The sequence below is a fragment of the Daphnia pulicaria genome, chromosome 7, assembly GCF_021234035.1.
Source record: "Daphnia pulicaria isolate SC F1-1A chromosome 7, SC_F0-13Bv2, whole genome shotgun sequence".
Taxonomy (NCBI): domain Eukaryota; kingdom Metazoa; phylum Arthropoda; class Branchiopoda; order Diplostraca; family Daphniidae; genus Daphnia; species Daphnia pulicaria.
In genome coordinates, this window is record NC_060919.1 from 11,281,693 (window position 1) to 11,308,492 (window position 26,800).

General features: G+C 38.2%; 2 protein-coding genes and 2 long non-coding RNA genes across 4 annotated transcripts; 1 reads left to right on the plus strand and 3 right to left on the minus strand.

The window, feature by feature from the left end:
- Positions 1–840: 840 nt before the first annotated feature.
- Positions 841–1,810, minus strand: LOC124348591. Its single transcript, XM_046798808.1, has 4 exons — positions 1,751–1,810; positions 1,357–1,509; positions 1,121–1,300; positions 841–1,050 (listed from the first exon to the last, which is right to left on the minus strand). Exons 2-4 carry the CDS (start codon positions 1,507–1,509, stop codon positions 952–954), a joined length of 432 nt encoding a protein of 143 aa, XP_046654764.1. The 5' UTR covers positions 1,751–1,810; the 3' UTR covers positions 841–951.
- Positions 1,811–3,863: 2,053 nt separating this feature from the next.
- Positions 3,864–4,974, plus strand: LOC124348537. Its single transcript, XR_006920008.1, has 2 exons — positions 3,864–4,551; positions 4,776–4,974. It is a non-coding gene; the product is annotated as an uncharacterized LOC124348537 (long non-coding RNA).
- A 12,609-nt stretch (positions 4,975–17,583) lies between these two features.
- LOC124348720 lies at positions 17,584–19,284 on the minus strand. The gene is made up of 3 exons (XM_046798994.1): positions 18,761–19,284; positions 18,291–18,691; positions 17,584–18,231 (listed from the first exon to the last, which is right to left on the minus strand). Exons 2-3 carry the CDS (start codon positions 18,474–18,476, stop codon positions 17,584–17,586), a joined length of 834 nt encoding a protein of 277 aa, XP_046654950.1. The 5' UTR covers positions 18,477–18,691; positions 18,761–19,284.
- Positions 19,285–19,590: 306 nt separating this feature from the next.
- LOC124348588 lies at positions 19,591–20,264 on the minus strand. Its single transcript, XR_006920055.1, has 4 exons — positions 20,065–20,264; positions 19,932–20,004; positions 19,802–19,869; positions 19,591–19,743 (listed from the first exon to the last, which is right to left on the minus strand). It is a non-coding gene; the product is annotated as an uncharacterized LOC124348588 (long non-coding RNA).
- Between the last annotated feature and the right edge of the window lie 6,536 nt (positions 20,265–26,800).

Below are 26,800 nucleotides of genomic sequence, written 5' to 3' on the forward strand. Positions count from 1 at the left end.
TAGAATCCGGTCAACTTTCCTCCAGGGGGGGGGGGGGAATAATTCCGTCACTTGACTGGATCGACCAGTACAGCCTTGGTAAGTTGCCACCATTTATTCAACCCCGTGGATCCCATACATGCAGTACCCACCACAGTTATTGGATCACCCCGATCCAAAAGTGGTGGTTTTTTTAACCCCCGCGAGAAAGGCCTAACGGTGTCTCGCGCGGGATTTTTTAAAGAATTCTTAGATTGCTCGTACGAGGTTTATTTTTTTTTGCAGAAAGATAAAGAACTTTCTTTCTGATTTTAATTTTCAAAACATATTTGGTTTCTGTATTTAAATTCATCGTTTTTAAATATTGGATCACCCAAAAATTTATCGCATGGCCTGTCCCTACCCGTGGCATGGCCTTAGGATATGGCAGACAAAGGATTCCTCCCCGCCGTATCCTAAGGCCCTGTCGTGGGTAGGGACAGGCGGAATGTAAAGGGAATATTTTGATTTCAGAATCAAACTTTGCAGCGAAAATATTATGATATATTATGATTGGAACGACAATTCCTATCTGGGTTTAAACCTTTTTGACTGCACTGTTGGTTCTTTTTGTAACATAAAAAACGGATACTGAAATAAACCAGAAAAAAATGGTTTTTAAAGACCTAGATTATTTTTAATTAATCAATTAAAAAACCTTTTGCAATGGCCAATATTTTTCAAGGTGAATCTTGGCGTATGCTTGGCGTCCTTCCGCACAGACTAATTCTTCTTCAAGAACATTGTCCAGAACAATTTGTTGAATCAATCTATAAACATTGTCCGATATCCACCCCTGGTCTTTGCCAGACATGGAACGGTCATTAATCTTCTAAAAATTAATAAAATACAACTAATTAAATTTGTCTAGCAGATATACAAATTCAATTACCGCCGGAATAAAACTTCCTTTGTTTTCAGAGCGAAAGACATTCACGATGTATTTAATGATGAAGCTGATGAAGCTGAAGATCGAATTGAATTTCTTATATCACGAACATATTCGATTACATCAATTTCGTCATATATTGCCTAAATTAAAATTAAAGTTAAAAAAAAGTTAGAATTTTAATTTGTTCTAACGAAAAATAGTTATGCATACGTTGGAGCCGCAAATGTCGCAGCAACTTGGCGAATCACGACTGTAGCTAGTTGGTAATTCATCAAGGAAACTTGAAATTTTTAGATTGCGGCAAACGGTTTGGTTTTCGCAAAAAAACAATGTCTTTAAGAGCTGATATCTACATAGCCTGAAAATGAGCGAGTTTTTTGCTATCGGGATCTGTTGTGTAAATTTTGGTTCTTCAATTGCATCCAATTGCAGTTTTTTTTATTTACGGTAGTAAATGAGTTTCTGTTGAACATAGTAACCTGCATATTTATAAAATAATATGCAATTACCCAATTGTCCATCCCGGCCACCTCTTTCGCATTCCTGATAGCAAGATTCCATCGATTTTGGCATTGAAAAGTGGAAAACAAATCGGACATCTAAAAAAGAATGGATTACCATCGAATGTGAAATTGAATTTAAAAGCACGTTTACCAGGCTCATTAATACCCAAACCGAAAGCAACGGTGGCACACATTAAAAAAAACTAGAGTTTCACGTAGAATTTTTATAATATATAGAAATAAACATCTTTGAATAAAAAGTTATTCGCAGAAATTCCCAATAAAAAAAATTGGAAATGAATTCACAGTAAGAATAACAATAATTACACAAACAAACCTTGTCTTCGCCTGACACTTTTCGTGTCTCTTCCTCTAGACCACCGTGATAGTAGGTGGCAGAAAACCCACACTTCACCAAACAATCAGCAAGCTCTACACAATTCTTTGCGTCATACAATAAAAGATATCACATTGATTTGGATGATACTCACTGATTAAAAATCATCAACGCCGTGGCTTTTTCTTTGGACGTTTTGCTTATCAATGACAATTTCAAGTTATCACGGACACACTGGCATACAGATCTAAATCAAGAAATAAAAAATTTAAATTATTGAAAATAATTAGGATCTCAATAAAAAAATTTACATGAATGGATCCATCAGCTTCAGTGTCAAAATGATTTTGCGTTGGGTCCTTGCACTGGCAGTTACGGTATTGCAACTATTGGCGGGGTAGGAAACACGTTACGTAACAATAAAATATTTCCATACTCCTTTCTAATTAAAATTAAAATTAGAGCAAGAAATACTTTTAATTAAGAACCAAAACCTAAAGTCCAAGCCCCACATAGTTGACATGACCATCATGGTCAGCTGTGCTGTCATTGTCCGTCTTTTCCTTGTTGTAGAGCTTTTGTCCTCCAGTACTAGTTCTAGTAGCGTCGCTTTCACTCGTAGCTTCGTTTAACGTTGGTTGTTGGATTGCGTACGGAAAGCCAGGTAGTGACGAGGAGTGCTGTTGATCTGATGGGTCTGGGGATTCTTTTTTGACCAACACGACGATTACGAATCTTAGATTGTCAGTACTCGGTTTCCGGTTGAGGTGTCATCGTAGCCAAGAAAAAAGACCTTTCTCCTTTAGGGTCCCATTTGCGCCGTTTTTCGTCTGGAATTTTTACACAGCATGAGGAACCAAATTGGCGAAGGTGTGAGATGTTTGGCTAAATACCGTAAAGTTTCTCGAATGGCGTGACTGATCGAGTGTCAAAAGAGTCCGGTTCAGGGTGTAGACTGAGTAGGCAACTACCTCAGCCCATAGACGAATGAGGACTTGAGGTGATACTGGAAGTTTCATTCCATACATTGCGCTACGTGCCAGCTCCACAACTGACCAATTGTCTCATTCCACACAGCCATTTTGTTGTGGGAAGTATGGGACTGTGTATAGACGTCGAATGCCCAACTCGTCCAACCAGGTCCAATCACCTCCTTTAAACTCCCCTCCGCCGTCCGTCAGAAAGGTTTTAATTATTTTTCCTGTTTCGTTTTGAAAGAGGGGAATGAATAATTTAAATTTACTAGCTGATTCAGACTTGGTCTTGATGAAGTAGACTTTTAGATAGCTGCTGCACTTGTCTTTAAAAAGGACATAGTATCGTTTACCGCTTAGACATGGTTCTTGCATGGGGCCACCGACGTTTTGCCGCGATCATTTGTCCCACTTCGGTAACTGGTTTTCGGTTAGACGTGGGAAATTCGTTGCGTTTTAATTTTCCATACACACAACCTTCACAGACTGGTGGGATGTCACGATTTGTGATGACTATTTCTTCCACTGCGTGGCCTGACGCCATGACTAATAGTCTTTTATAGTTGACATGTCCGCAGTGACGATGCCAAGTGGTAAGGGAAGCCGACGACAGTTTTGGATTAGCAGCGTATACGATGTCTTGTTTTACATCAGTTATGGCTTTTATGTTAAGTCTGTACAGTGTTTTGCCTGTGCCTTGCTGGCCATTCTTTTAAACAGCGCCATCGATTTTAAAGACGACTTGTCTATCCTCGAATTCGACATTCATACCAGGGATGGCCGTGACTACACTGATTGAAATCAGGTTGATTCCAGCAATTGGCAGTTAACATGCTAGTGGCTACACCTCATTCTATTACTCTGATGAAAGGGGTAGAAGGGGTGATTTTTTAAAGACTTGAAAAACCCGCGACAAAACTTTACATCTAAAGCGTTATGTCAAAAAGAAAAGTGCATGCCCTGCCAAACATACACAGAACGAAACTTTTCCCTCCCTTTTTCCTTTGTATTTCGGTTGACTCTGAACATAAAACTAATGGAAATATGGCAACCCTGAAAATTGTGAACGATGCACGTATGTCTGTGTAAGCGCATACGCAAAGTAATACCTTTATGTTACATTTATACTTTTTGCTTTACATTTTTCAAATTATTATTTTTTCATTTATTTATTTATTTTAAAATTTTTGCTTGAAAGTCAAAACGTACGTGTTTCTTCTATTTGTCTGTGGATGGCTATTAGTCCTATGGTGCCTTGTCCTTAGGGGGGAGGGGTATTAACAAACTTTCTCAAGTCAAGACGTCACAATCAACGAATTGAAGATCACAACCCTTCCCTATCCATCGTTATCATAATTTAGCATTAAGGTTATCCCTGCCCTTAAGAACATCAAAAGAGACAAAATCCTGAACTTCCCAGAGTTAACGGGATTCTTCACATTAATTGCTGAAGAGTAACATACCAAGACAAGTTGGTGGAGAATTTTAAAAAATGGAAGGTGTGAAACACAAATCCTGCAGTAGTCATGCCTCTTGTAAATTCTACTAAAATCCTGGCCAAGCTGGTGCATCCTTTGGAGAACAAACTGCTGGCTATGTATGCTATGTTGACACAAGTGTTTATTAAACGCTGTGGTGTGTTTGTGGAGTAATGTCTCAGGTTCAGTTGGTGAAGCAGGCGTATTAGGGTTTGTCTAATTCAAACAATTAAACAAGGTAAAAAATAGAAAGTTACCTCTGTGATAATTAAAATTAGTAACTCGTTGACATTTCCTTAAGAACATTGAAAATACTACATATAAATACTGACGAGCTTGCTTCTTGAAGGTGTTGTGTATCGATGACATTCACCATGTACGGGAGATGTCACGACGGTCATGGCAGCGACGGGTTAGAGAGAGAGATGATAGGTGGGCATTCGGGCTCGCGACTTCGCGCTTAAAAGTTCCCTCTTCGTGTCCGTCTCCCCTCTGTGTGCAGTCTTAAATGTTTTATCCTCGTTGTGCCAATTAATACAATCACGATCTGATGCTACAAAGACACAACAGAAGGGTCCATCTTTTCTTTCCCTGGGAATGTCCAAGAATAGAATTAACGTTTGCGTCGACAGATAGTAAATCAACTCTTACTCGTTCCGTTTCGTTTATCCAAATGCATGCATTCTGTGCTTGAATTTTATAATTTATTAGTTTCATAAGGTTTTAATTAATCATTAACAAATACATTTTCCATCCACACGTCTTGCACTATATTTCAGCTGCAATTCGTTAGTCCATCGTAAGTACAAGAATCACAATAAATAACGTTTAATTGCAATTACAAAATTCTACCTGTTTGTTAGTAAATATTTTCTGCATTTCATCGCCAGTTAGCGAGTCTGAATGGAAGAATACTTCGCCGGAATTGGTTTAGTGGCTAAACACGAAAAAACAGCCATTTTTTGTTTCTATTGATAATATTTTCTTGAAAATAATTTAATAGTCCATTCTAATTATTAAAAGAAAAATGTTCTTTTTACCTGAAATTTAATAAAATAATAAATTTAAGTTATAAAAATTGCCTCAACGGATCGGATTAATAGTTTTAGTGTTTTCCTTCAATTTGTTAAGACATTGAACATGAAGATTGTAATAAAAAGTGAACAATTTGAGTTCAAATTATTCGGGCGTTAAAAATAGGCAAATAATAATGGATATTGTGACCAGTTTTATAACGCTGTTTTGAACTTGCCAACCGCTTATAATCTCGCTCCAATAATCGCATAGGTAAGTTTAGTGTCTGTTCTTAGACTTGTGCTCGAAATGATGAAATGCTTCAGTCAGGCACACATACGCTATCAACACGAAAGAAGGTTTCTCATGTACACTTGCAACTTTTGCGAACATGAAACTGATCAAAACGAAGATAAAAGGAACGAAGTGGTCTCCATTTTTTATCCAGAAGCATTTCTAAATGTTCTTGCACTTCAATAGTTTTCAGAGGTAGAGCAGAAAATAAATTTTTTATGTTGGCAGCCATCCTTGCTTGAAGCCTTCCAATCTGGCAGTTGAAAACACGAGAGTAAACAAAGGTTAAATGTAATTATCAAGTAAAGGAAAACGACCATGAATCTCTAGTAACGTTGTTGTTGCTAGAAGGCATGAGGTTGTTGTGCACTTGATGAGAACATCAATATGGAAGGTACCACACTTTTGGGTTATTAAATCACACTCACGTATCCAGGTGGCCCATGCAGAGATGTCCCTTGTTTAAATGGCACACAACCGGTAAAGGAACAGTGGTTTTTCAGTCCATGAAATCACCTGTTCCGGGTACAAGGTCTCACTACAGTGCGTAGATGTAATGTAGGAAATGCAAGGCACATGGAGATGGATACCTAATGAAAAAGCATGACAAAACTAATCTAATAGACACGTCAAAATCGTCCTTTCCAACCGTCCACCTCCCACTCCTTACAATTATCTCAAAGAAAGAGTTATTTAGAATCACCAATCTTGAACTATCAACCATATCTTGCCCTGAATATTACTTTGAGACGTAATACTCCGAACAACTCAGAAAGAGATAGAACCTCACCGGGGACCCTCCTCTTCCTCTTCAGGGGGTGAATAGTCTTCTACATAAAATACTTCCAACGACTTCACTAGTCCACATTTGATTCATTCTTCTCAAAACAGACTATTACAACACAACGATGCTGGTAGCTCCCGGGGAAGAGGTGTATCCTCCCGAGTCGTTTAGGGGGTTTAAGGGCACAAGGATTGTGGCTTTGTTGTACAGTGGGAGTTTTGATTCCATTCTCACTAAGAACAGTCCTCTGTAGAAGAACAGTACTCTGTTAGGCTCTCTTCAGAACAGGTCTTAGAAACGACCTTCTCCTATAATGAAGGCATAAAAAACCATTGAAAACGCAACCAAAACCATCAACAACAAAGAATCAAACGATTTAAAAATTAGAAAAGGAAAAAAAGGGTAAAATTAAACGTCCATTTTCTTTGTATCCCCGTATAGTACGAAAGACAGTGAGGTCGTCGTGAAAAATCGGGTATCCTATGTTTGGAATACTGATTTTGATTAATTATCCCAAAACTAATCACTCCGACTAATCAAATCCAATCCTCCCTCTTTCCAAAATCCATCAGCCAGTTTCTTCAGCACTTCCTCCACAAAGCCAGACTCACGACGATAAAGCCGGATACTACCGGTTCGAGGGGGCCCAGGATCAAACTCGGCAATCAAAACCTCTTATCTAGGTTACAGGAAGCTGAAAACAACAGACCGTGTTGTTTCTGGTTGCCAGGTGAACTTTGCAAAATATTCTTACCGTGTTTAAAGGGTCCTTCATAAACAAAGAATTGGTTCTAATAAATATAAGGCCGAAAAAATTTTCCACGCTACTTCACGCCTAGGTGGCACACATCCCTGTAACAGACTGAGTTTTAGCTGTTACCCAAATGATGGGAAATATAATAAAAACAGATCTGTAACAGACCTGGGGTTAAATTCTAAACGAAAGTTTAAGCTGTGATAAATACTTGACTGGATTCCGGATACGTCAAGCGCGGAAAATATACATACAGTATATCTTTAAGTATAAAAATAATGAAGTGCGATTCTCATCGGAAAGTGCGACAATACTTATCGAATCTTAACTTAGGCATGAAACACTTTATTCAAGCGAGTTGAAAGGTGGAGTTCTTCCAATAGAAACAACTGTTACTGACGTTTAGTGAGAAGTTCTTTTGATTCGGCCATAATCGAGCAGATTAGGGGTTGTTATTTTTTTAAATGCATTAACACACATTTTAATAGGCTTATCGTCAATTTTATTTGTTGCAGATACATATACAAATTAAAAATAAGATGGAAGTGATACCCTTGTCTTTTTGAGATGGAAAACTAAATTCAGAAATGCTTAAAATTAAACGCTGCCAAGACACAACAGCTGAAAGACTCTTCGCGGAATTACCAACTGAATTTGAAAAGTCAAAGATTCCATTTAGTCAATTTTTCTGCTGAATCGTGTAACGCTCTTGTCATAACTTCCACTTATAATCAAAGGTGTTTGCAATGCAGGCAACACTAACTAAAGAATTTCTTGCACAATTACTATTCTTTTTGACTTCCAGCAACAAGAACAAAAATGAATTGGCTTAGTTTAAAGATTTCTCTGAAACGGTCTAGGGTAGCATGTCATATTGTACGTATATTGTACCAATGTTGATTTTGAATTGGCATTCTAATGTTTTCAATGCGATATCTTTTTATTATCGTCACGACATCGGAATTTCAACAATGGAATTTTTTGGTAGAACCAATGTCGTACCAATATCTTTTAAGACTTTTTTCACATTATTTCAAATAATTGTATCCCAGATTTTAGCCAACATTGTAGCAACACCGGTTTTGGATTTATTTTCCGTTATTTCCAAAAATTGCATTTCGATACTTAGCCAATATTGTACCAGCACCATTTCTGAATTTTTTATCCATTATTTCGAACAATAAAATCCTAGAGTTTAGCCAACATTGCACCAACTCTGTTTTATAATTGTTTTACATTATTTCTAAACACATAATTCCATGGTTTAGCCAAAATTGCACCAACACTGTTTTTATAATTGTTTTCCATTATTTCTAAAAATGGAATCCCGTGGTTTAGCCAACATTGCACCAACACTGTTTTTCTAATTTTTCCCCATCATTTCTAAAAATGGAATCCTGAGGTTTACTCAACCTTACACCAACACCATATTTGAATTTTTCCCATTTTTTCCTAAAATTCCCTCACGGGGTTCAACCAATCTTACGCAATACCGTTCATGATTTTTTCCACATTTTTATGCTCACATTCTATAATTCAATCCCGGGGTTAAGCCAATGCAGAGCCAATACCGTTTTTGACTTTTTCCCCCATAATTTCGAAAAGCTTCATCTCAGGTTTTATCCAACATTATTTAGACACCGTTTTTGAATTATTTTCCCATTACTAAAAAAACATTCTTTAATTTGAACGCGTGATTCAGCCAATATTGTAACCACGCCGTTTCTGAAGTTATTTATGAACTTATGTTACAACTAATTTCCAAGAATGGGACGTCATCGGCCCAATTTTGAATCTGTCATTTATTCCCCTCATTTCGAATGTCATTGCTTGTAAAGCCGACTCTCTAGTCATATCTTACTTAGCTTGTCACATTGTGAAAAGTATTATCGTCTTCTGTTGTGGGATTTATTCTTGATCATGTATAAACTCTGTCAAGATGAAAGAAGAGACACAGAATTAATCGGGCTCTACAAGACTTTGTTCGAGCAACATCAAACAGTGCTCAAAGTAGTTCTAGGGTCCCTGTGATACCTAGGTACATTTATTCCCTACTTAAAGGGTTAAAGCTGAAGCTAGAAGAGAAATAGCATTTTATATGCAAACCCTTAATTATCATTCATGTTTCGAATCAGTCAACATTTTCTTTCTGTCACAGATCTATGATTGACGCTTTCCCGTCAGTTCGTCAAATGGAAACACACAAGACTACACCACCCAGTCAACAAATCCCTGCTGTCATAGAATACACGGTTGATAACGCCTGCCATGACGAATGCTATAACGATGCAATTCACAAATCTTCTTCAATTGAGGCACAAATTCTCCCAAAAGCTTGCCTGACTGGCGAAGATAGTGTGGGTAATGAGCTAGTACCGCCTGTTGCAAATTCAAGTCACGTAGAAAGTGTCTTTCGATCCTTCCCCACTCTTACGAAAGACCAGACTGTTCAACGTTTGGCACTCTTGTACTCGAAAAAGAGTGTATCTCTAAGCGCTCTAAGTGTGAAGTCGCCAAACTTCTTAGTGATTTGGGACATGATGATCCCAACGAATAAAGTGAGGCAAAAGTACTTTCATCACTTTTCTCTTCGTGAAGTTACCATCCGCAAATTAAAAACCGGAATTATAAACCCACTTAGCAGGGTTATCGTGCTCCAAATCAATATTGAAGGAATCCCCATCTTCAAGCAATCTGTCGAGATGTAGCCTATTTTATGCAGAGTGATGAGTAGAGAAGATGGTGAGCCGTTCGTCGTTAGCATTTTTGCTGGACATGGAAAACCCAAATTTGCAAAGCACTTTCTTAAACCGTTTCTGACCGAAATGCTCGAGCTCTTATCTGAAGGACTTTCATTTGACGGGGTGCAGTACACTATTGAACTAAGTGCGATTATTTGCAATGATCCTGCTCGGCAGTTTGTTAAGTCCATAAAGAGACAATGCGGGTACGGTGCATTTGAGCGCTGTACTAAAAAAGTCGTTCACATCGAGGAACACAGATGTAGAATTTTCCCTCTTCTCGAAAATGTTGTTCTTCGTACTGACGATTCCTTTCTTAAGCAAACACAGAAAAAATCATCACATAGGAGAAAGCCCACTTGAGCAATTAGATATCGACATGATTTCATCCTTCCCACTTGATTATATGCACCTCGTACTCCTTGGCGTGTTTAAAAGACTTGTAATGATTTATACTGGGAAATATAGTACAAAAAAACTTAAACATAAACTCGGAACCAGAGAAAGATCTAGAAAGATATAATATAGACAAGAATAAACTTCGTCAGATAAGAAAAACGTATCCAAAGGAATTTCATCGGATATGTACAAAAATTGATCAAATTAAAAAGTGGAAAGCTGTCCAATTACAATCTTTTCTTCTTTATTCGGGGCCAGCTGTGTTAAAAGGAAACCTATCACCTGAAAAGTTTGAACATCTTTTATATCTTCATTTTGCTATAAGAATATTGGCCTCACCGTTGCTTTGCCAAAAATATTCAAGTTTAGCAAAAAAATGTTTGATATACTTCGTTTACCAGTTCGGGAAAATCTATGGTATCCATCACTTGATATACAATGTCCATTCTTTGATTCACTTAAGTGACGAGTGTGACGTTCATGGCCCATTGGATCGCTTCTCGGCATTCCCTTTTGAAAACAATCTTGTGAAATTGAAAAAGCTGATAAGGTCTCCCAGTAAACCATTGGCGTAGATGGTTAGAAAAATTTCGGAATTTAATTATATTTCAACGTTTGAAAACCGAGTTTCACCATCTATATTTAACAGCACAGGAAAGACCCCATTACTTAAAAGTGTTAAGGCTGGGACACGCTCTGATTCCTTTTACCTAACCAACGATGGTTTAGTAATCAAAATTAATGAAATTACTGAATCACAAATCAGTGGACAAGGATTTCCAAGACTCAAGAGTTTCTATAGTAAACCGATGTGGTCAAGGTCAATTAATATTTACAAATCAAGAGGTCTTGTAGTAAACTCCCATGTATGGTCCACCGACGAATTGAATTTTCATGCAAAATGCTTTGTGATGCCCACAGATAATGGATGTTACATCGTACCAATAATCCACCACTATTCCTAGGTAAAATGTTATAAATCCTTTGCTATCAACACATTATCGTAATATAAACTTTATTTTCAGAATTTTTCCTGAATTCTGAACCCAAATCTTTCTTGGAAATCCAAAGTTATTGTAGATAGGACATTTTGAATTTTGCCAGTTGCTGAAATATAGACATTTTAATTCGCGAGTTTTTAGCAGTTCACTGTCTTATTACAAATTTGATTATTTGTAGAGTAATTGACACCTCCAATTTATTCAAAGGGTATCCACATACAAACAGCCATCAAAATCCAATTCATATTGGAAGAAATTGTTAACTTAAACCATAGCCTACTCTATATAGGAAGCCGAAAGGTTTGGTCTATTATTGGAAGCCAATTTGGGTTCCCTTCCTCTTATTTGGCTCCGCCCTAAGTGGACCCACGGGAGCCAATTTATCGTCTAGTGGCGATATTTGAAAACACGGATTTGTTTACGTTTCTATCGATATGATTGTTAAATGGCTACGAAGGGCCATTCACTAAACAATAATGTCCACCGTTCCATGTAACATTGTCATGAAATCCCTCACGGCAACATATTAATGGTGCGTTCATAAATTACAGGGTAATTCCCCCAAACCATAACATTCGAAATTTCGGAGGGCGTGTCATTATTTCGCTCACCAGATGGCCCCCCTGGGTCCACTTGGAAGATGCGAAATCGGAGGAAAGGTGAGCAAAGTAGGCTTCACTTTTCCAACACGCGAGAGATATCCTTCCTTTCGGCTTCCTATATAGAGTAGGCTATGCTTAAACCACTGTTCCTTTTGTATAGGTTCATAATTAATGAATGTTGCCATAAAAAATGTTTAAATCTCTGGCAAGTTTTCTTTAAAACCTAAGAAGAATGGATTTGTTGTGGTGGTATTGGGGATAAGTGGTAGCAAATCCAGATTTATCTTGAGGCCATATTCCGTTTAAGCTGATTTCAACTCTGCGATTCAGACCCTCTACTACAGGTGGTCTCATGGATATGTCTGGATTAACAGTTACTTTCCTGCTACCTATGAATACTAAATTAAATTACGTAATATAATTGGCATTTCAAGCCTTGTGATTATTAATTAGCATACCTATCTCATCCACATTTAAATTACAAACATTCAAGGGGCCTTCGAAACAATATTTTACATAGCCTTGACGAACCACCGTAAACGAAGGAGCAATACACTCCATTATCATCCAAGCCTATCACTGAAAGTTCTTTCATGGTTGGAATTGTGGAATATCCCACACGACGTAAAACTATTCCAACAGGGTGATGAGCCATTTTTGTTTCAACTAAGGATTCATGTTGTTTACATTTCAGTTTCAGATTTCGAAGAACTAGTAATCGATTGGAATTAGCCAGAAGGTTCTTTAAATAAAAAAAAACAAAAAACTGCTTGGCAAATGTTAATTTTTAAAATGAAGAATTCCAATACTAAATAGCCAATAACTTTCGAGAATATGATTTGCAAATGTAAAAATTTTGTCTTTTAATTTGGCATCGATATTAGGATGGCACTGACATTATATTTCTGTCTAATAGAATTCGTCTTCGCGCGTGATTGTCACGCTTCATTATATGATTCCAGAATTTGTGTTTCTCAATTGCTGAGTTTGTGAAGTGTTTAGAAGTATGAGTTTGTGTACCACTTGATTAATTTGTGTTTATTTAGGATTTGACCATTGTTTAGGATGAATGAAAAAGAAGACAATGTCGTTCCAGATGAAATGGAGGTGTTGGAAGACGTTTCCGGTAGGTTTGGCACGAGGGCTGGGTCCAATTCAGAAGGGTACAACTCAGATGCTCTAGTTAGCAAACCACTTAAACAGAAAAGTCTCGTGCAACTTAAGAAGATTGAAGCTCCCCTAATACCCACCCCTAATACCCCTAATAGGTAACCACCCGTTACTAAATTTAATAACTTTTCTTTATTAACTGTGCTATTCATTAGGTTGTTTGACTGGGATTAGTGCCGGTATGGCAAAATCGAGATCGAAGAATAAAGCAGTAGACTTGAGAGATGGAGAAGCTATGATGGTTCCTCCACCACTAAAAAGACGAGGAAGCCCACCAAAGTAAAATAATTTTTTGTTGCCAACTGCCTCTTCAAAAATACAAAAATCAACGACAAATAACAACAACATACCATCTCCAACAACTCATTCACAACCTAAGACTCATGCTGAGGAGAAAGCAGTGGATTGACGAAGAAGATTCCGTGTCTGGCCAAAAAGAAAACGAATCTGTTGGCGACGCTGCTGAGGTCAATTGAACGGGCTCCTACGGTAGAAGGGAATCAAGTAGCCCTTTACATGAGAAATGGCGACCAATTTATTGCAGTAGACATTTCCAATGCCTTTGGTGAAGAAAAGGTAAAGTCTTTATTTTGTTTGACCAAAGGAAGCCATCATCGTTTTCATACCATATTTCTCATCCCATATTTCTCATCTCATATATCTCATCCCATATTTCTCTTATGACTCCCAGATGGCCAAATATAAACGGAAAGGCAACTTTTTAAAGCGGTGTTGGGCATTGCTGAAGATGTTAAGATTGTTTTGAGGAATCAAGAGAATTTCAACCTATGTTGGTGGCCATAGAGAGAAACGGTGGTCAAGGAAAGACTGTGCCCGCAAACATCAACATCAAGCTCCCGCTTGATAATGTCGAGGACATGGTGGAATTGGAAGAACTTTTAGAAAGTCAACCGGCTGCCAGAGAACAACCGGTAATTATAACCAAGTGTAAAATCTTTCGAAGCTACACTAAACTATATTTTAAACTTGTTAGGTAACGTCTCTGTCGCTCTTGGGAGGAGACACGGTTGCGTAAACTTTTCCTCTAGTAATGAGGGCAATCATAACAAAAAACTTTGACTGAAATATAAAGCGCAAAATAAACAAAATTTCAAGTTTGTATTGAAAGAAACAGAGCTGTTTAATGTCGTGACAGGTAGGCTGTTATTTTCGCAATTCGGTAATTAATTTTGAATTTAACTTTAATTTCTTGATTTAAAGATGTTATCCGAAGGCTCCAATTTTATCCGAAGGTTTGGATAGTTCCTCCTCCCGACAATTGATTGACATTGACATTGACAAGACATATTGATTTCCGTCGATCTTTTACTCACCAGAATGGCGCAGGAGGACGGTGGCCGTCAGAAACGTCGTCAAACCGCAGCCATTAGAAAACTTGCGATGGCATCTTTCAAACACACCCGGAAATGTAAAAAGACCTATAATTTCATAATTTGATGTTTCATTTCTTGTTTCTTATGCTAATTGTCGAAATAAACTTGGTTAGAATTCTAATTAAAACGCTCCTTATTATTATATGACAAAGCGAAACCGTTATTGTGGCAATAAACGATCCGAGGGTCAAAGACAATATGACAATCGGTTTTGGAATAAAAACTGAAACACAGTAATAAAACATGTCCACAGTATCAAGAGTGGCATTTCAAATACTCGTCCAACCATACAAAACAAATATTTAGCCAATATTTGAAAACCTATTTTCAAATGAGGTGAAGTCACGGCCTATAAGGCTACCGCCAATGTATTACCATTATGGCTCGCCCAAGGTCGTTTTTCCGCTCCAAAACCAAAACTAGATATCCATCTTGGATCGGGCTCGGGCCGCGTGCAGATTTGGTATTACTACATTATGGCTCGCCCAATACTCCCTCAATGTCGTTTTCCCGCTCCCAAACCAACACTGGATTTCCATGTTGGATCGGGCTCAGGCTGCGTGAGGATTCAGTATTGCTACAACATTGGCTTCGCCTTGCCTTTCCATTAATTTTCACCAAATTGCCAACATTGGGACAATATTGGGGCAACATTGTTTTGCTACCGGGGGTAAAACATATTATACTAAACTGGGATTAACTTGTTGGCTTACGTTACAGCCGTGTGCGGTGCGAGTGTTGAATAATAAAACCACCCGCTTATGTTTTTTTTTACTTCACTAGAAATGAACAGCCTAACAGCATCAAGATGCTACCTTTGAAGAATCCGAATTTCTAGTATACCTACTAGAAAAATTCAACAAGTTTAATGCCACGTTCCAGAATAAAAAAATTTTACTTCATGACCCACAGAATTACTTAATGCACATCAGATTGATCCGAAAAAAGGTTAATGGTTTTTACCTATGAGAAGAATTTGTGTTTGTAAGAACTCGCCTACAATTCAGTAATTTTCCGTAAAATACAATATCTAAAAAACTCAGGAGGACTAAAGACTAATCGGGCTATTGCCGACTGACAGCAACCAAGTACAGTGAGTTCATGCACCATGCACAAAAGCAGTATTTTGAAAAGTGAAACGAAAGTTTACTCCCCAAAAGAAAAGAAAGAAGCAGAGAGGACACTACCATTCAATGTGGCATGTACATCAGTTAATAAGAAGGAGGATTCAAGAATTTAGCTGAATGGGTAGATTACGAACTCTGCAATTTTAGTCACCTACATAGCAAATACTTATATTGACTTATTCAGGCCCTTCAGGCCCCGAGCATTATGTCGGAAAAAATCAATAGAACGAACAATACAACAGAACAAATCAGATAAGGTACACTAGCTTCCATAAATGTCTGGGCCTCTGCCCTAGACATCTCAACATTTCGCAAATGTAGATTTTCTTACCAATCCCATCTTTTCGTAAACGCAATAGTAAATCAAGCAGCAAAACATACTGTAAAAATTCATGACGTGACACAGCTAATACCTGAAATCAAATCTTCCTTTTAGGGTTCACAGAGTTCCATACAGCAAAAACAGTTACTAACTTTGCTCCTAAAATTCTGGAACCACCAGAAAATAGTGAAGGAGATGTAATGTTCAGAATTCTTGAGGAGGGAAGCGATTCGTCTTCGGAAAGAAGTTAGTATTTTACCCAAACTAAAATCCGAACTTTTAAAAAAAAGCTAAGTGACACCTGTCCACTACCACACAATTTACAAAGAAAACAGCAAGACAAGACCCGGAATGAAAGACGTCATCATGAAAGATAGGGAAAGTAAACGTGTCTTGAAGTCCGAAATGTAAATTATGGAAAGCATTAAAGAGCTGCAAATTCATCTAAAAGAAGAACATCCTGCAATTAAAATTGGCCAATCTAATATGTTACTTCTCAAGTTATAAAAACTTGGAACCTGTGAGTCTCCATTGATCATCTAAATCCGAAGCTCATGTTTGCCGCTTGAACCCTTTTTTCAAGTACATGGACAACTTTTCAATGATCGTCTGCTCTTTCGATGACGAAAACTGCATGTATTATCAAGGTAATCCCAATCATCGCCGTAGAAACTGCCCTGATTCAAGTGACTTCTCCGAATTTTTACGATCACAACTCACTTGGCATGAAGTAACTTTTTCCGAATGTATTTCAGAGGGCAACCAGACTGTTATGAATCAAAACCATTGATACTGCGGATGTTATTATGGAAAAACTTTCATCAAAACAGCAGTAAGTTTGTAGACATAATTTCATCTCATACAAGCAAGTAATTTTTTTTTAACTACCCGAAGGAAAATCTGAAAGAGGACAAATATTTAATTTTGATTGATTTTGTTGAAAATTATTCACTGATGATTCAAGATGAAGTCCAGCCACACCATTGGAGTTGTTAACAGGCAATGCTTCACAATATGGTTGTGTATTCTGCCGATACTCTTTGCCAAAAAAGTGTTTGTTTCATAAGTGACTATTTAAATTATGACGCACAGTCTGTGCATGCCTTCATTCAAATGTTGGTTCCCAAGATTCAAGATTTTTCTCGTCTGATCTGAAAGTTCCTGTTTTTCAGTTATGACGGTGCCGCTCGCTACAAAAAATCGTTAAAATTTCGCCAACCTACCGCGGACTTTAAAAGCCAATCTGCAAAATGGTTTTTTGGCCAGCGATCATGGTAAAAATTCTGCCAAAGGAATCGGAGGCTCGATGAAAAAACTTTCCAGGCTAGAAGTCACAAACGACGATCCGTCACAGAACAAATTTTGACGCCATTCGACTTGTTCAAATGGGAAAAATCCCCTATTTCAGGGTATTAGTAATGTGCATGACAACTCTGCATGACTGCATGATAATAATCTGCATGAATTCGCCGCATGAATCGAAAAGGATTCATGCAGATTACCCCCATATTTTATATTGAAATTCAATCACTGTATTGTATTTTGTTGTATCTTGTATTGTATCGTGTCGTTAAAATGAAGTCAAAACAAAATGAAAAATTTTTCATGAAAGAAAAAAAACAGGAAAGGAAAATAATGGATTTACACAATAAAGTAAAGTTAAAGGGCTTAACCGGTTACAAAAAACCAACAACATAGCAACAATGAACTTAATTTTAACTGGTTATTTTCCATACTTTTTGTCTGGTTGGTTGTACTTTGGATGTCGATGTTTTAATTTTAACTGGTTATTTTCCATACTTTTTGTCTGGTTGGTTGTACTTTGGATGTCGATGTTTTTGGAAAAGGTTTTAATTCTAAGTCTCGTAAACATCCCTTTAAGTGATCCTTCATTTGAGATTCTTTTACGAAGATAATGGTTGAAGGGTCTGCTCCTAGAGCAACTTCAACGGCGAATGCAAGTGCAAACACACCACAATTGCTTTTGTCAGCTTGTTTTTGACAACTTGGGGCAAACAAGCTGTAATCTGTATAACCCAACAAGCTGGAAATTGCTTTCACCGTTTCCTCTTCGGAACTCCTTTCAAATCCCAAGCTGTCATACACGGCTACATTATGGTTTCTGCACACTGGGAAACCGGAAACAGCTAGGACCCAATGGCATTTTCCGGTATGAATTATTTGTATCCAACGTTTTTCTTTCGGCACAGGGTAAGTTCCAGTGGACGTTGCGTGATGAACATTGAATAATCCACCGATTTCCGGAAAATTCTTACGCACAAGTGCCAGTGCAGAGTTGATGTGGCGCGTTGTAAGTTTTGTAGAACGTTTTATTTCAGTGATTTCTTCCGCCGCTAATTGCCAAGTCTGGCGATAATCTATTTCCGACGTAGCAAGAGAAGCGGCCAGAAACTGAACTTCTGCATTCTGTAAGAAATCAAAAGAGAATTTATTTATGGTCTCGTAGTTACTTAATACTTAATTACCGGAATAGAGTCGGAAGCATCAGTACTAGCATCGCCTTCCAAATCGTTCTCCCTATGTATAATTGCAACCGCAGTACCGGTAATAGATTCCGTTGAAATATCATTGATGTGAATTGCGTCGATTGGTATGATGCGATCGACGGTTAAGGTAACGGTCTCTTCCATTTGCAATATTTCCTCGAGCATTGCATTTGTTACCACCTGGCCACAAATACATTTTTTTGTTATTCAGTTGATACCCTTTTTATGACATCACTCCTACCCCGATGATCATGGAATGGAGACGAGGAGTTTTCTAAAACTGGGTCGTCATCGGAATCTGTCTCGGAAGGCAAAGTAACATCTGAGAAGTCAGTTGATGATTCGGGAATATGTGTACCGTTCCGCGTCACGACAGACACCTAGAATTAATATAAATGTCACTAAGATTGATGTTCAAATTCTACATAAGATCTTTTAGTCTAACTAACCTTTCTTTTCTTTGGCGATGTACAAATGTCGGGAGCTGTATTCGACGAAGATTTTGCTGACTTCTTTCTTTTCGTCGGTAAAGGAGTTGACGGAGAAGTAACTGGTGGCCTGTCGATGTCTAGTTTTCTCGGGGCTTTATTGCCACTCCTTTTGTCTGCGGTCTTCTTTGCTCGTTTTCTGTATCTTGTGGAATTTTTAGGCTTCTTAGTCACCGATGGCTGACAGTCCCCTATAGCTAAATGGGCTGCCAAGACATGGTAGCACACAGTTGTAGCCGGACAGGTGCAAGTTATTTTGGGGCAAAGGGTTACAAGCCGATTTTCAGCTGAGCCAACAACGATAAAAACGTGCGTTTTGACGTCCAGTTTGATTAGGTCGTTAGAAACAACATGTTGAGCGCGCTCCCAGGTGGTAAACTCGTGGTCTTCGATAACTTCTTTTTCAATTCCTTCTTCTTTTATTTGAACTTCCGCAGTGGACTGTAAACCAAAAAGCGTGAATAAGTATGATGGACCTCCTTATCAAGTTTTTTTTCAACAACAAATAACAAGATTACCTTTTTCTGTTCTTCTCTCACCCGACGAAGACGATCGAAAATTTCACGTTCTTTTTCCACTTTCTCTAGCATTGCAGGATCCGGTGGATTATCTCGAATGTTGTAAAGGTGAGAAACACTCGAGCGAATGGTGTAGTTACCTTTTCTGTATCGACTTCGGATAAATTCCATTACAAACGTTTTAGCAAGACGATAAAATGCTACACACAAGACATCGATTGGACGATCTGTCCAGTCCATGAATCTCTTCATCAGGCAATTAAAGGACTGTTCCCTCTAAATGTTGGAACCAGTGATTGATGGATGCTCGTTCTCTCTCTCTCTAACATCCAATGTATTAAAGTCGATGAGTGGTGAATAAAATGAGAGCGATGGAATATGTACAGGGTCAGGTGTTGATGTGTACAGAGTATACGTGTGAGGTACCTGAGATAGACAGGAAGAATTATAATCGATACATGAAGGACATGATAGAGAAAGTTACCTTATAAGCAAGAAAGCTTATCGGGTGACACACACATGAACAGTATATGTGATACAAGTATCTGGGACCTGGGAAAGAGATATGAAAATGTAGACTTAAGTAACAATACATCAAGCTCAAGAATAATTACCACGTGTACATAGACGTTATCACGTCAAATAGCCTCAAAGAAAGGAAAGAACACAGGCTGAAATCTGTTCAGGCTAAATATACAAATATGGAATTAGATTCATGGACGGGACACAATTGTACAAAGGGCGTACCTTGATGAAAGATGAAACACACACAATAAAATCGTATTTCACGATCAAAGAGACTCTAGACAGAGCTTAATAAATCAAAGACTGACTGTCACGACATGAGCCAAAATAGCAGGCGACATTAACTGAAAGGGAAAGAATGACAGGCAGGGAAGACGTATGCGTAGTTGCCAGATGTAAAACAAATTATTGCGATTTCGCAGAAACAAGGACTCTGAAATGTTTGTCGTCACGGAGGATAAGTTATGTTTTTTAATTATCCACCGACCTGCCCGATCGACTTTTGAATTGATATGATCCATGAAGTATTTTTTAAAACCCTAATTTAAATGTTTGAAATATTAATCTTGAATGAATAGACTTTAAAAACATTATTACCGGGTCCCATCGTTCTGGATCAGCATTTATGACAGATAGCTCTTTATAGTAAGACTTCTCCTCTTCTTGATTTAGGAGGAAAAATATGTCATCCACATACTTTGATGCCTCGTTTTTAGCAGTTATGTTGAGGCGTTTTAATTTTAATTTTGCATTTGTTATAATGTGATTCCAGCAACGATAGGCGTCAGTGTGCGGCATAAATTCCTTAACACCACCAACCATTGCCTATTCTTCGTCCGACACAATATAAATGTTAGATGCGGTGACAAGTTGTGGGAAGTGTTGAGTAACTTTTTGCCAGAAAAAACGATGAGTTTCACCAAGCTTTCTTTCGTGGATCATAGTAGCAAGTGGGAAAACGGGGCATTCATTAAATTCTACAAAGCGAGCGACCAATACCGTGACGTATCCATCAGTCATTTCAAATGTTGTATCAACCGACAAAGTAATGTAGGGGAAATCTTTCCGATTTAATAGGCCTATAAACAATTGCCATAACTGAGGATGGTACATAAAAATTGCAACATCGGGATACGATATAATCTCTCTGATAAATTTGGTGTCATCCGCAATTTCTTGAAGGTTGTAGTTGGTATCCTGAGTGATGGCCATTTTACGCTTCTCGTTTTTTTGAAAATTGCGAACCTGAATCACATCGCGAGGTAGCGCAACAGCCTGTTCTTGTAAATCTGCTGGTCCGTCAGCACATTCCTCTCTATAAACGTTGATCGGGTAGCCAGAACTCTTCTTCAACTTTTCTTTTGTTGAATTTCTTGTAGGAATAAAATTTTCTGCTCGTTTTTTCTCAGTTTTTGCGTTGCCGTGGCTGTGTTCTTTCGCATTTCTTTCGTCACCACTGTAAGCTATCAATACACGATGCGGAATTGTTGGATGGTAAAACACATCCCGAGTAAAAGACGTAGTTATTGGAGCAGTGCAATTGACTTCTGAACCGATTATACAGTAAAAAGGAATTTTTTTGAATGTAGCCCCATTTACTGTGTGGTTATAAGAAGCATTCTGGCACCAATGCCAGCCGTCCGCCCGCCAGTCTACAAAAATATAGATTCGATCTTAAAATATATGACTTAAATTGCTAACTTAGTGCACCTTACAAAATAAAAATGGTACGTGTTCCTATTTTACTATACTAGTTAACTTTTTTTCTACTTGCCGTCTTTTATTTGTTTCTCTTCAGCTGGCTCGTACACGTATTCTACACCAGCACATGGATTGATTCTAACGTTTACAACTGGTTCCGTATTCAAAAGTTTCTCGCAAAGTCGAATAACTCTTTCAGCAGCCACTTGCCGTTTGCTTTTGAAAGCCATATCTTTTCACTTGGACAGTCACGTCACAACTAATGAATAGACGCTGATTCCAACTCATACTCTAAGATTAACAAAGCAATCGGCGCGCCAATCATGTAACAATTGGTTGTTTTTCAAATGGGCGCTTGCCAGAAGTATTTCATCTTCCTTTAAGTATGCATGGCCATTTCGCCCCCCCCCCATTAAAACAAAAGCTTTCTTTTGGTGTCATGCAGAAATAGTCATGCAGTTTACTATGCCATCGCAACGTGCATGACAGCTCGGTTCATGCGGCGAATTCATGCAGATTATTATCATGCAGTCATGCAGAGTTGTCATGCACATTACCAACACCCCCTATTTCAGCCATCGAATAATTTTACGTCCATGCTGCTGACATTGAAAAGGGGAGCAAGAAACTAGAACGACTATTCAAACGTGCATTTACCATACCCGGTACTACGTGAATTTCATAGCTATGAAACCACTACAAATACTGGCGAATTGATTGCATCCACTCTACCTGATACATGCAGTAAACTTCCATTTAAAACCTTTATTTTAGTCCCTTGGCTGTTTCGTCTATTGCCTGTCCTGATTTGGAAATTGAAAATTGTTTGGCTATAGAATACGGCGGTAATTGGTGGTTGAGAAAAGACTTTTCCTAACGGAAGTGGAAGAAATCTTTGATGAAACTGAAAAAGTAATCGTTAAAATGTTATAATTCTACCGGATCTGAAGCAACAGCTGGGTTTCGTTTCGTTAAAGGGTGCGACAGACTAAACATCTTTATCGTATTATTTGTGTCATAAACCCCAGGGATTTGAAAATAAAAAGTGCTAGGAGTAAATTTTTTACCTTCCGCCACGGAGGATGAGAAGAAGGAGGAACATCGCTCCATAAGCCTCATCAGGAAAAAGTGACTACCCCAGTGTCCCTTTCTGAAAAGTTGCCAGATTTCGGGAACTGGACATGAGACCCCACATTGCCAGTTCTAAAAACGACGTTTTGGTGAGAGTCCCGTAAATTTTGGTTTCCATGACGACAGTCGTCTGCTTTGTGATGTTCGAAGCATGGTTTGAATGTTATTGTCACGCTGTTAAAAGATTTCAAAATTTCCTTTAAGTGTGCCGTTCCAACATGCTCGTCTTCTAAAGGTAGTAGAAGTTTATTTAAGAATCGTGTTTCATATTTCTCAACCCCAAAAGATCCAATGCTGCTTGCTGAATGGAAAGCAACCTTCACCTGTTGGATGGTCAACATCTTTCATCAAAGTCGAAAATTTGCCAATTACATTTCTCAGAAAGTGATATTATTAAAGGGAAAACAGTGAAGGAAAATGGCAAAGATTGCTTTATTTCCCACAGAAATTGGATACTTAAGCCAAATGCTCTACCTTCAAGTGGTAAGTTGTAAACGATTGGGTAGCTGATACTACCATTGTCTATGTACACCACGAGTTTCTTTTAGAATGTTGTAACATTGTGTCTTATCTCTAGAGAACGACTTAAATTATATATTATATATATATATAATAATAATATATATATTATAACATAATATATATAATAATATATATATATTATATTAGTGATGCTGAGACAACTTTCATTGGAGTTCACATAGTGCAGCCATCCCCACTTGCACTGGATTTACCAGCATTTATTGAGGAGGAAGCTGATATGCAGCACTTCTTAGCATTGCAGTCACTTCCATCGTCTTTAAATGGTAAAATGTATGTAATTAATTGCATGGCTGACGATAACTGATTCAGGTTCTACAATTTTTATAGGAATGAATAACACCAGTTGTGAAGCTGAGATCCCTTTAAGTGTAGTTGAAGAACTAGGCACTGACAAATCTACCTCAAAAGGATGTGCATGTACCTGTACATGTGGAAATTTAAATCTTACAAACACTGGGGTTTGTACTATTCAGGAACAACATGGAGAGAAACGATCATTGGTTATTGATAATTTATCATCTGAGACTAACAATGCGGGGAAGCGCATCTGTTTAGACGATGCCACGGTAAATTTATCTTCTTGAGTCTCACCATTGCAAACAGATATAAGTTTTAGAACCCTATTCATTTCTGATTATAACTTTATATTGTATTCCTACTATTAAGGTTTTTACGGCAGTTAAACAACAAACCCAACTGCAAGTGATGGCTACTGCTGAACAGATATTGAGCACAATAGTGTCATCTTCTTATTTTAGAGCAAATGAAGCAGTTTTAAAAATACCACTACCCCCTGCTTGGGTTTGGGTCAAAGCTGCTATTGCCAAAGGATGGACGTGTAATGAATTCGTTAGTGATGACATTTTTACAGCTACGTGTACGTTTAGAAAACGGATGACAGTTAACTTTGAAAAGTTACAAGTGGACTTCTCAGTTTATGGGATGGAGTGTCAAAACCAGGATCTTAATTCTAAATCGTTTACGAACATCTCCGAACTGTGTAACGCAATAATTCGTTTTCATAATACGAAAGTTTGCTTAGGTTTAAAAATGAACAACCTTGACATCTCCAGTTTGGCGGAAATAAAAGGCGGAATTCTGAAACACGGAACTTGGAGAGCAACCAGGTAATTAATTACTAGATTTTACCATATCTTACAACGTTCTACATATTTTTTTTATTTTGAAGTTGCCAATTGCTGTTGACCAATGGGCGGCGAAACACATGCACATCATGTTTGTCTTTACTCAACGGTACCCGCAAAAGATTAAAACGCTTGGCGTTCAGGAATAGCCAACTGCAGAACGCACATTACCGTTTTCAAACTAAACAACAGTTGATTCAACGGCTGCGTTTGCAATCGTTGAAATTGGATGTAGCCAGGCGAAAAGTGAAAAGTGAAAAACTAAGTAACAAGGTAAAAATCAATAAAAACCTCTGCGTGACCTTGTATGATCCTAATTAACTCTTTGTTACACAGTCCTTGAAAAAGAAGATAAAGCAGCTTGAGGAGAAGTTGGATCACTCGAAGGTTGAGAAGTTAATAAAAGATGATGTTCAGCTAACTGATTCGGTAAATTGAAATCCCCTACACCGAATATGCACAACACCAGCTCTACCTCGCACGCAGTCTACTTCACCCAGTATAATCCACCCAGTGTTCTCCAGCCATCCTACTACACCCAATGTTCTCCAGTCTTTCTACTACACCCAGTGTTCTCCAGCCATTCTACTACACCCAATGTTCTCCAGTCTTTCTACTACACCCAGTGTTCTCCAGACATTCTACTACACCCAGTGTTCTCCAGCCATTCTACTACACCCAGTGTTCTCCAGCCAGTCTACTACACCCAGTGTTCTACAGCCAATCTATTACACCCAGTCTTCTACACCCAGTCTACTACACCCAGTCACTACACCCAGTCTACTGTAGTACTACTGTAGACACTGTATATTACTGTAGTACTGCAATAAAATATTTAATATTTCCTTGTTATTATGATTTCGAATATTATAGGATAAGCGAACAATTCTTATGGTTTTTAAGAAGGCTAAATGCCTGAATAAGAAAAGTATGAGATACGATGCCGATTGGCTCTTAGATTGCCTTATCCTTCGCTTGAAGAGCAAGGCAGCGTATGATCAATTGGCGACGTCGAAAATGATTCCAGTCCCTCATGTCAATACTTTGAAAAGGCTTCTGAGTGGGATGTCCACTCATTTTGGTTTAAACACATTTGCCCTTCAGGCAATGAAGCGGGCTCTATCAGAGCTCCCGGACATACAAAGAAGGGGTCGGTCGTGTTTGATGAAATGTCTATTAAAGAGGCATAAACTTTAACGCCCAGACGTTTAAATTTGATGGCTTTATAGACACAAACAGTGAAACGAGTTCTACGATATTACCAGCAATTCACATACGCCTGGAAGAAGACGAATTTTGGACACGGAAGAATCAAAACTGGCTGTCCATGCCTTGGTATTCGTTTTTAGGCCCTACATGGCTTCCTGGATACAGCCTTTTGCCGTATTTGCCTCCAAAAACTCAACTTCCGGTGCAGACCTTTACCGCTTGGTTTTGAAGGCTCTTGTATTGTTGGAAGAACACGGTGCCATCGTTAAATCAATTGTGTGCAATGGAGCGGCAACGAACAAAAAGATGTGGAGCTTAGCTGGCGTTTACGGTCACACGGACGACCATATAGCCATTCTGAACAACGTAATGTTGCATGCAACAAATCAAGAAAAGATATATGTTATGGGCGACGCCCCACCTCTGATTAAATGCATCCGCAACCATATATTGAACACGACTAACGTTCAAGTATTTATAATTCGATGAAAAATGTAGCGCAATTGATTTTTATTGTTTTTTTTACAGATGTCTGGGAAACTTGTTAGCTGGACCCATGTCGAAGAGCTTTTCGCTACTGATAGCTCAACTGTTGGGGGTTTGCAGGCTTGTTCTCGCCTAACCCCAGTCCAAATTCATCCAACAAACATGCAAAGAATTAATGTTTCTCTAAGTAAATATTACAATTCCACGCCCTTCTATTTTATAAATATGTTAATATACCACGAATTATTTTAGGTATTATCAAAATCTGTCGTGGATTTTTTCCGGTATTACAGAACGCAAACAGAAGACCCTGAGCTTGCACTACGTTTCAAAGACACTGAAGGAACTGAAGAGCTGTTTCGTTAATTAACGATGTATTCTACATCATGAACGGACGATGTAGAAAGAATGCTATCTCAAGAGACGACTGGGAAGGAAAAAAAATACGTACTCTACAGAATTTTATAGCAATCATGAGTGAATAAAATAACGAAATAATATTACAGCGACTCAGAAAGCTGCTTACGCACATAGACGAATCTGAGTGCTACGGATGGAATTTTGAGGATGGATTTGACTGCCCCAAATCAAGATTGCATAGAAGTAGAATATATACATAATTCTTTGGTGTGCAAGGTTATAATAATTCTTTTAAAATTTAAAGTTCTAGAGATTTTTCGGGATTATTCGCTCTTGCGGAGGCTCATGCAATAAACCAGCTGTTTCATCATTTCTTCAGCTCT